Source organism: Colius striatus, chromosome 10 (assembly GCF_028858725.1).
Source record: "Colius striatus isolate bColStr4 chromosome 10, bColStr4.1.hap1, whole genome shotgun sequence".
Lineage (NCBI taxonomy): Eukaryota > Metazoa > Chordata > Aves > Coliiformes > Coliidae > Colius > Colius striatus.
The window spans coordinates 1,807,820-1,818,428 of record NC_084768.1 but is presented as its reverse complement, the minus strand read 5'-3'; the positions used below and the strand labels follow the sequence as shown (position 1 = coordinate 1,818,428).

At 58.4% G+C, this 10,609-nt stretch overlaps 1 protein-coding gene across 1 annotated transcript; it reads left to right on the top strand.

Annotated features, from left to right (window-relative positions):
- The first annotated feature begins 950 nt into the window (after positions 1–950).
- LOC133626267 (acrosin-like) lies at positions 951–9,967 on the top strand. Its single transcript, XM_062003914.1, has 8 exons — positions 951–1,039; positions 1,283–1,483; positions 1,719–1,987; positions 2,268–2,419; positions 2,664–3,008; positions 8,603–8,651; positions 9,355–9,497; positions 9,602–9,967. Exons 1-8 carry the CDS (start codon positions 951–953, stop codon positions 9,965–9,967), a joined length of 1,614 nt encoding a protein of 537 aa, XP_061859898.1.
- The last annotated feature ends 642 nt before the right edge of the window (positions 9,968–10,609 follow it).

Genomic DNA, 10,609 nt, shown 5'->3' with positions numbered 1-10,609 from the left:
AACAGCCCCAGGTCCCACAGCCTTTCCTCATATGAAAGATGTTCCATTCCCCTGATCATCTTGGTGGCCCTGCACTGGCCTCTCTCCAGCTGTTCTCTGTCCCTCTTAAGCTGAGGAGCCCAGAACTGGACACAGGACTCCAGATGAGGCCTCATCAGGGAAGAGTAGAGAGGGATAAGAACCTTGACCTGCCGCCCACACTCTCCTTGGTGCATCCCAGGATGCTTTTTCTTCACCTTCAAGATGGAGTTTGAGTGACTTTAGTCACATAAACACACAATAACCTCCAAAGCTTATTAGGATTGGTGTAAAATTCTCTTGCCTTGCATTTAAAGCTGTGAGTTACAAAGAATTCAGGGCACAGGCTCAAGGAGTGGTGGCACCTCAGAGGCCGGTGGCCTTCAGGACAGAGGTGTATTTTGGTATTATAATGACATTATCATGAGCAAAGTGCACCCAAAGGGCAGGTTTGACAGACCTTTGGCTCAGGGTACTAAAATGCTGCTTATCAGCTCTAGAGGAGCATCTCCTTCCCATGTATCGTCGCAGAGTCTGACCACAGAGCCTCCCCTCTGCTCCACACTCCATGGAGTATTTGCAGGGAATTACTGTGCTGTGGATTCCTCACTGACCAGCAGCAGCTGTATCCACCCTGTGAGCCTACTTCATTTTATCCCTTTCCTTAACTGGTGAGCAATGCTGATGTTTAATATGTGCTTTATTATCAGTTTCAATGTAAGTTTTCATTTCCAGGGCACTTCAGTAATCATGCCACACCCCCCCTTTACCTGGACTCCCCCTTGGTGCCCCACACGGAATCCCCCACGCCCAGCATCCGTAACCAGCGGCTCTGTGACATCAGCCCCGGGGCCGAGGTGCTGTGGGCAGCGTGAGCACTGCAGGCACAGCATCGGCCCCACTGTTGGTGGTCACCAGCACTTTCTGGCCACATGCTACTAGACATGATGAAGCTCCTGCTCATCCTCACCCTGCTGGCTCTGTACTGCAGGCCTGCAAGCGGCTCATGGGAAGGCTGTGGGTAAGTGGCTCTAGGAGGGAGCTTGGGCAGCCCTTACAGCGTCCACTGGTGCCCCGTGGCCACGCCACAGCTCCCCAGACCCCACGGTGTGGGAGCCAGGCTACGGGGCTAAGGCAGGAGCCAGGGCTAAGGGCTCCCTGCCCCGCTGTCCACGCAGCACCCGGTGTGGAGGGCAGACGGCTGCCCTGCAGCCCGAGCAGCAGCGAGCCCTGGAGCAGGACACTCGTGACTTTCTGCTTCCAGGGCAAGCTGCGGGCGCCAGCTCAAGGCTTCTTCCTCTGGGCTGTTGCGCGTCGTGGGTGGCACAAATGCGGCTCCGGGGACCTGGCCCTGGATCGTCAGCCTCCAGCGCCCCTGGGGAAAACGCACCAAGCATTTCTGTGGAGGGTCCCTCATCAACCCACAGTGGGTGCTCACAGCAGCCCACTGCTTTGACAAGTTCAGGTGAGGAGGAGCAGGGAAGGGGCATCCCTACACCACTGCTGCCGCTCCCGTCCCGTTCCCATGCAGCAGCCAGCGCCGGGGCACTGCCCAGCCCAGCACAGAGCTGTGCTTGGCACACGCTGGGCTGGTGCTGCTGCTCGCCAGCGGCCTGGGGCTGGCCATTCCTGGAGCCCTTGGTGAGCAGGAGGCAGGCAAATGCTCCCTCTGAGCCCTCTGCTCTCCATCTGCCCTCCAGGAACATCGCCAAGTGGCGCGTGGTGATCGGGACCACAAAGTTGTCTCAGCTGGGCCCCGAGGCCCAAGTGCGACGCATCAAGCGGCTGCTGCGTCACGAGGCCTACTGGCAGGCCACAGCTGAGAATGACATTGCTGTGCTGGAACTGGACCAGCCCATCCAGTGCAATGAGCACGTCCAGCTGGCCTGTTTGCCTCAACCCGATGACGTGAAGCTGTCGGAGCTGAAAAACTGCCAGGTGGCTGGTTGGGGATCCACAGTTGCACGATGTGAGTTCCCCTTGTAAAAGCATTTGTGTCCTGAGGCCTGGCACGCTGGGGAGACGGGTTGGGCGTGAGGAGAGCCAAGGCGAGAGCCACAGTCAGGCTGTGGGGACATCAGGCTGCAGACGGGGGTCTGAGCCACTGTCCAAAGCCAGACTGAAGGGAAAGATGTGTCTGGTGTCTCTTGGGGTAGGTGCAAAGCCGAGGCCCAGGGAAGGGCTTTGCCAGACAGGGGAGGGCAAGTGGCCCAGAGCTGCTGGGGGCTAATTCCTTGCTGTGCTCACAGCCACAGAACCAGAAATGTCCGATGTGCTGCAGGAGGCCAAGGTTCACCTCATCGATACCAAGCTCTGTAACAGCAGCCAGTGGTACACAGGGGCTGTGCACAGCTACAACCTGTGTGCTGGGTACCCACAGGGTGGTATCGACACCTGCCAGGTAGGAGCAGCTATGAATCACCCCCTGCAGCACCCCCCGCCACCACTGCTGGGGCTTCCCTCCCCTTCCGCATCATCATCTCCTTTGCCAGGGCCCCGTGCCTTGTCCCACATGCCCATCCCGTGTAATTGGCAACCCTTAGGTCCAGAGCCCAGTGCTAGAACCTCTGTCTTCCACACATCCAGGATCCCTGTGCTGACAGCAGCCACTCAACACTCCCTTCCTCCTCTCTGCTCTGCTGTAGGGTGACAGTGGTGGTCCCCTCGCCTGCCAAGACAGCCACGCTGACTACTACTGGGTCGTTGGACTGACCAGCTGGGGGAAAGGCTGTGCAAGAGAAAAACAGCCTGGGATCTACACCAGCACTCAGCACTTTTATAACTGGATCCTGGAGCACATGGGACGGCACCAAGAAGAGGCAGCAGCTCCTCCACTGTCACAGCCTGTGTCCACCTCAGCCCCCTCTCAGACACCAAGGCCAGGTGCAACACAACCAGGCAGCTCCACGTCCTGTGCCTTTGCATGCCGGAAGGCGTTGAAGTTCCTCAGTTTGCTGCGGGGGCTCCTGCGGTTCCTGATGGGAAGAGGGGCTTGAGCAGCAGCGTGGCCAGGACCCAGTGCAGGCTGCGCTGTGCCACCACCATTTCCCCCTGGGGCACTGCCCGCTGCTCCAAGGGCAGCCCCTGTGTCCCACACCTGCTCTGTCCTCCCCATGCTCCTCTCAGCACACACAAAGGCTGAAGGAGACTTAGTGTAGTCAATAAAGCTGCCTGTTTGCACAGCACGTTGTGCCTCAGTCCATTGCTCAGTCCCTGTGGAGCTGGGCTCATGTACAGCTGCATTAAAGTTGGTGTGTTGGAATCACAAGAAATTTTAGGAGCAACCTGTCATCAGCACAAAAGAGACACAGAACTTGTGGAGAGTGGCCAGTGCAGGGCCACCAAGATGCTCAGGGGACTGGAACATCTTCCATACGAGGAAAGGCTGCGGGAACTGGGGCTGTTTAGTCTGGAGGAGACTGAGGGGAGAGCTCATTAACATTTACAAATACCTCACTGCTGGGTGTCAGGAGGTTGGGACATCCCTTTTTCTACGGTATGTAGCAACAGGACAAGCTGCTGCTCAGGGCTGGTTTGTTCTCCCCCAGCACTGCCAGGTCCCTCTCCTGGAGCTGCTCTCCAGCAGCTCAGCCCCAGCCTGGGCTGGTGCTGGGCTTGTTCCTGCCCAGCTGCACCACTCTGCCCTTGCTGCCCCTAGCAGGTTCCTCTGTGCCCAGCTCTCCCTGCCAGGCAGCTCAGGCTCTGGGCACTCAGTCAGTGCTCCCAGTTTGGTGCCAGCAGGGAACTCGCTGAGGGTCCGTCTGTGCCCTCCCCCAGCTCCCTGACGGAGATGTTGAACCAGACCGGCCCCAGAGCCCATCCCTGTGGAACTCCACTGCCCACAGGCCGCACACTGGGCTCTGTGCCGCTGAGCACTGTGAATCTTCTCTCTTCAGGGCGAGAATCCTTTCACAGAGACCCCGAGTGTAATAAATAATATAGTGTATTGATCATAATATAAAGTGTGTATTGATCATAATATAGAGTGTTTATTGATCATAATAAATATAGTATTTAAAATAATAAGAGTTTAAGAAAAATATGTGTTAGGTGTGACAAACTTAATATGCAGTGTTTTAGAGAGATAAGTGTCCGAATGGTCAGCTCTCAGTTCTGTTTCTTTATAGATATCTAGGGGTGGACCTGAAAATGGGCTATGGGGACACTGTAATTGTGCTTAAAAATAAGTAATCAAGAGGGAACAGGAGTACTGCTGGACCCCAAAAAGGACCAAATTAGGAATATTGGGACATCCGATCTACAGCAAGTGCAGAGGAATACAGACCAAATTGGGAATATCGGGACATCCGATCTACAGCAAATGCAGAGGAAAAAGAACTTTAAATCCTAAGGATGACCAATGAAGATCTCCGACGTAAAAGCTGGACATTTCGGAACCCAATCATGGACTATGTTCAGGCGTGTGGACAGCATTGAAATCTTATATAAGGCGGGAAATAGAAGGCCAAAGTGTGCCGTGGCGGAACTACTGTGTTTCCCCGCTCACCCAGCGCTGTTTTGCTCATTTACCGCTTGCTAAATGTCTTTATTTTCTGTTAAACATTAATTAATAAATTCCTTTATAGAAGAAAACAGATGTGACAGCTTTTTAGTCCATAACAGTATAGACCTAAAACGAGGATTTAGACCCTAATAACTAGACTTTAGGCCCAAAAACTGAGGATTTAGACCCTAAAGCTGTGGGTTTAGACCAAAAAATGAGGATTTAGACCCTGAAAACTAGACTTTAGACCCCAAAAATGAGGGTTTAGACCCTGAAACAATGGGTTTAGACCCCCAAATACAAGGATTTAGATCCTAAAACTAGGGATTTAGGTGGTATAGATCTAAAAGGAAGATTTAAACCCTAAAAAATACAATTTAGGCCCCCAAAAATCAGGATTTAGACCCTAAAACTCTGGATTTCGACCCAAAAGTGAAGATTTAGACCCTAATACAGTTGATTGAGACCAAAATTGATGATTTAGACCCTGAAATTAGATGTTTAGGACCGAAACCCAAAGATTTAGACCCTAAAACTACAGTTTAGACCCCAAAAAATGATGATTTAGACCCTAAAACCGAGGGTGTAGACCCAAAAATCAGGATTTAGACCTTAAAACAGGGGGTTTAGACCAAAACAGATAAATCCCTGAAACTAGTAGTTTTGGCATTAAAATTAGGATCTAGACCCTTAAACAGGGGGTTTATATTGAAAAAGAGGATTTAGACCCTAAAACTGATTCTTTAGACCCCAAAAACAAGGATTTAGACCCTAAAACCAGGGGTTTAATCTTAAAAACTAGGATCCAGAGCCTAAAACTGGGAGGTGTGGACGCTCGTTCTCGGCCCGCAGACTCCATTTCCCATCACCCCCAGCGCCTCGCTGTGGCCCAAAGCCGCGGGCGGGAGCCGCGGTGCCTGACGGGAGTTGTAGTTGTGCGGCGGCGCCCGGCGGGAGGCGCCGTGCGGCGGAGGGGGCGGGGCCGCGGCTTCCCAGCGTGCCCCGCGCGCAGCCCGCGCTCGTGCCCTGCTCGCGCCGCCGCTCGCGCTGCCGGGGCCGTTCGGTCACCCCAAAACTTCGCGTCCTGCCCCAACCCCCCCCGGCGCTTCCCTCGTGCTGTACGTGTGTAAACGCCGCTCGATGCGGTGCCGCGGGAACGGGGGAGCGAGTCTGGCCCCAGAGAGGGGTGGCAGCAGCTCGAAGGGCTCCCGGAGCCCTCCCGGGTCAGGAATCGCTGCGGCAGGGCCGGGTCCCTCTCTCCTGCTGCTGCCTTGGGCCTTGCTGCTGGAGCCATCTCTGCGCAGGGGCCGGTGGCTGCAGCTCAGGAGGGAGCCGCGGCGCTGTGGGGCGCCTGCCCCTGGCCTGGGTTGTTTTTGGGGCGGGACGTTGCCACTTTGGCTCGGTGTCTCTGCCGGCCAGTTACTGACTGTGAAGAACAGATTGGAGAAGAAGCTGTTGGTCAGTTGCAAAACTGCAGCAGCCACAGGGAGGGAGAATGTGAAAACATCTGGGCAGACCCCAGGGTCAGTGGGGAAGGAGGGGAGGAGGGTGCTTAGGCACTGGAAAGGCTTCCCTGTGATATGTGGGGAGGAGCGTGGTGAAGCAGGTTGTCCCCCTGAAGTCCACGGAGGCCACAGGGAAGCAGAGACCCACTGGCAGCCCGTGGAGGAGCCCAGGCCGCAGCGGGTGGATGCCTGCAGGAGGCTGTGACTGTGCTGGAAGCTCATCCTGGAGCGAGCTCCTGGCAGGAGCTGGGAGTCTGTGGGGAGGTGCCCGTGCAGAGCAGGGTTGCTGTCAGGACTTGTGAGCCTGTGAGGGCCCTGGGCTGGAGCAGTCTGTCCCTATGGGACTGTTCTCCTGTGGGTGACCCCTGCTGGGGCAGGGTGTGAGGAGCTGCCCCCATGGCAGGCCCCAGGCTGGAGCAGTCGGTGAGGAGCTGCAGCCCACGGGAAGGAGCCACGCTGGAGCAGTTGGGGAGGGACTGTCTCCCGTGGGAGGGAGCCCACAGTGCAGCAGTGGGAAGTGTGAGGAGGCCTCCCCCTGAGCAGCAGCAGCGACAAAGTCCATCTGTGATGAACTGCCCACAACCCCCATGGTCTGCACTGCTGGGGGGAAGGAAGGGGACTCCTGGGAAGAGGAGGGGTGGGGGGAGGTGTGTTTAAGCTTCAGTTTTATTTTTCATCTCCCTGCTCTTATTTTATAATAATCAAACCTTTTTCTCCCCAAGTTGAGTCTGTTTTGCCCGTGATGCTCATTGCTGAGTGAGCTCTCTGTCCTTAACTCACAAGTGGTTTGTTATATTTCTCTCTCTCTCCTGTGCAGTTTAGGAGGGGGAGTGATTTAATGACCGGGTGGCCACCAGGCTAAAGCAGCACAGGGGGGTATAAGTAGAGGGGATGCTTGTACAAGAAACGATTCTGCTTCTGCTTCTCTTCCAGCACAGAGCTCTCTGGGCTGCAGGGACACAGCTGCCTGAGGTGAAGCACAGAGAGATGCAAAGTACTGACAAGAAACACCAAGCATGAAACCTCCTTTGTTTTTTCATGCCAAAGAGATTTGCATTCTCATGTAGGCACTTGGAGTGGAAGCAGGTGCACAGATGAGCTGCAAAGCTGTGCACAAGCGGAAAAAGGGCTACAGGCAGCTGGCTGCTGGTAGGACCTGGAAACAGAGTCCTCCTTGGGAAGAGGCAAGAACTAAACTCTGGTTGAGTCAGAGAGACGCTCTTTCACTTGTGTGAGCTGCTGCTGCCGCCAGCTGCCAGAGGCAGCACGGCCACGTTCTCCCCAGGCCCCTGGAGCACAGTCTGTGCTGCAGTTTGTTGCGGGAGGGGTGTCCCATCCCTGCTTGTGCCTCCCTCCCCTGCTGGCCCCCTGCGTGGTGCCCCAGGCAGAATGGCCCCCGCCCCAGCGCCCGCAGGCAGCGGCTCTGTGACATCAGCCCCGGGGCCGAGGTGCCGCGGGCAGCGCCAGCACTGCGGGCATTGCATGGGCCGCAGCGCTGCTGGGCACGAGCCCTCCCTCGGCTCTGGCAGCTGCCGCGTGTTGCCGCAGCAATGAAGCTTGTGCTGGTGTTTGTCGTGCTGGCCCTGTGCTGCTGGCCTGCGAGCGTGGCAGGGGACAGCTGTTGGTAAGTGGCTGTGGGAGGGAGCTGGGGCAGCCCTTCCCTGCAGGGTGCACTGGTGGTACAAGCTGGGAGCCGGGCTGCCGGCACCACTCGTCTGCGGGGCGAAGGCAGAGGCCGGGGCCGAGGGTTCCCCGGCACTGCTGCCCGTGCGGCGCCCGCTGGGGAGGGCAGACGGCTGCCCTGCAGCCCCAGCAGCAGCCAGCCCTGGAGCAGGACACTCCTGACTTGCTGCTTACAGGGGGAGCTGCGGCACCCGGCCCCTGGCTGAGCAGCCTTGGCGCGTGGTCGGAGGCGTGAATGCCCCTGTGGGGGCCTGGCCCTGGACCGTCAGCATCCAGAATCCCTGGGGAGCGGGCACTGGGCATTTCTGTGGAGGGAGCCTCATCCATTCCCAGTGGGTCCTCACCGCAGGACACTGCGTCGACTTCTACCGGTGAGTAGGAGCAGGGCAGGGCCGTCCCCCCGGCACTGGCAGGGGCCCTGTCTGCGGCCCGGCCTGCCGCTGGCGTGCCAGGGATGGCGTGTGCCGGGCACGGGCCGGGCTGGTGCCGCCGCTTCCCGGCAGCCTGGGGCCGGCACTGCCTGGAGCCCAGGGCACGCCGGGGCAGCCGTGCCCTCCGCAGCGCAGCTCGCCTCTCTCCCTCGGCCAGCAGCAGGCAGGGCACTGCTGGGCTGGGCCGGGCTGCAGCGCACGGCTCCGCTCCCTCTGAGCCCTCTGCTCCCCATCTGCCTTCCAGGAGACTCCCGTGGTTTCGGGTGGTGGTCGGGGCCAACCAGCTGACTCTGACGGGCCCCGAGGTGCAGGTGCGATACACCACGCGGGCGCTGCTCCACCAGAGCTACTTCAACGTCACCGACTACGACATTGCCCTGCTGGAGCTGGACCGGCCCGTGGAGTGCAACCAGTACGTGCAGGTGGCCTGTGTGCCTCACCCCGCCGACGTGGTGGTGTCCCAGCTGAGAGACTGCTACATCGCTGGCTGGGGCCACACCACCGCACGAAGTGAGTTCCCCTGGGGAAAGCGCTGGTGTGCCCAGGGCAAGCCTGGCACGCTGGGGAGACGGCTCGGGCTGGCACAGAGCCCAGGCGGGAGCCAGAGTCAGGCTGCGGGGACGGGCGGCTGCAGACGGGCCTGAGCTCCCTCAGGCTGCCATGGTGCTCGGGGCTCTGGGACACCTTCCTCATCAGGCCGTGGCACCTTCTGAGAGGAGACCTTCTCAATGTTGAGAAATGCCTCAAGGGCGGGTGTTTAGAGGCTGGGGCCAGGTTGTTTTGGGTGGGGGCCAGTGACAGGACGAGGGGTAAGGGACACACACTGGAACACGGGAAGTTCCCCTGGAAGAGGTGGAAAAATGTCTTTGCTGTGAGGGTGCTGGAGCCCTGCACAGGCTGCCCAGGGAGGGTGTGGAGGCTCCTTCTCTGGTGGTTTCCAAACCAGCCTGGACACGTTCCCGTGCCCCTTGGTCCAGGGGAACTGGCTTTAGCAGGGGCTCAGACTGGATGAGCTCTCGAGGGCCCTTCCCACCCCCACCGTTGGTTGATTCTGTGTTTCTGAGCCACGGCCCAAAGGCAGCCCCAAGGGAAAGATGGGTGCGGTGCCTCTTTGGCAAGGTGCAAAGCCAAGGCCCAGGGAAGGGCTGTGTCCAGCCAGGGGAGGGGAGGTGTCCCGCAGCTGCTGGGGGCTAATTCCTTGCTGTGCTCGCAGCCCACGGATCCGACGTGCTGCAGGAGGCCAAGGTGCGCCTCATCGATGGCAGGCTGTGTAACAGCTACGAGTATTACAGGGGGAAACTGCACAGCTACAACCTGTGTGCCGGCTACGCGCAGGGCGGCATCGACGCCTGCCAGGTAGGAGCAGCCGCGAGTCAGCCGCGGCAGCAGCCGCAGCCCTGTCCCACCTGGGGCTGCTGGGGCTCCCCAACACCCCCCTGAGCCTTTGTCCTGTGCTGCAGGGTGACAGCGGGGGCCCGCTGGTCTGCAGAGCTGCGGGCGCCAACTTCTTCTGGCTGGTGGGCGTGACCAGCTGGGGGGCAGGCTGTGGCAGAGCGCACAGGCCCGGGGTCTACACCTCCACCCAGCACTTCTACTACTGGATACTGGAACAGATGCGCTCAGCAGGAAGGGCTGCTGCTCTCACCCGGGCGTGGAGACGTCTTCCCACCGACTCAGGGCCCTTTCCGCAGCCCAACCCCGAACTAGTCCCAGCACCAGAACCAGCGGACGGGTTTGGGCCCTGCCAACTCCCCATCAGCTCACTGGCTGATTTGTTTAGTTGTCTTGGGGAGCTGCTGCAGGGCCTCAGCGGAAAACTGGCTTGAGCAGCAGGACTGTGCTTGATGTGCAGGACTGGGCTGTGCCCCTCTCCTTCGTTGTAGGTCCTTAGCAGTAGCCATTAGGTAGGAGGAAGTAGAAGCTGAAAAGCTGTTTGCAGAGAGTGATAAAAATAAAAGGTTGAAAGAATGAAAGAGCCCCCTTTGCCTCCTTGTGTCCCTGCAGCACTGCCTGGCTGCCCTCCCTCTGCCCTGCAGGTAGGGGCCATCTCAGCAGCCCAGCCCTGGCTGGACACCCAGCCCTGGGACACGGCTGCTCTCAGCCCCTTCCATGCTCACGCCAGCCTTGCTCAGGAGGGAGAGAGCAGATGGTCTGTCTCTGGGTTTCAAGGGGTGTTTTAGGCGTCTGGAAGATCTCGGGTTGTAACGTGAGAGATGGAGAGTACAGAAGAGGTGGGCCCTGGGTGGAGTGAAAGGAGGTGCTAGTGGTAGCAGATGAAAGCACATGGTGTAAATGATGAGTTGGAATAAAGCATCACCCATACTGGGCATGCAGTGATCTCTTCCCCTCAGCGGGGCTGGGCTGAGTGATCCGTGCCGGCGGCCTGGTGACGTTGCCGGTAGCGGCAACATATGGTGATGGCGCGACCCCACGTTAGACTGGGCTCCATGGGGCACGTGAGGAGAGAC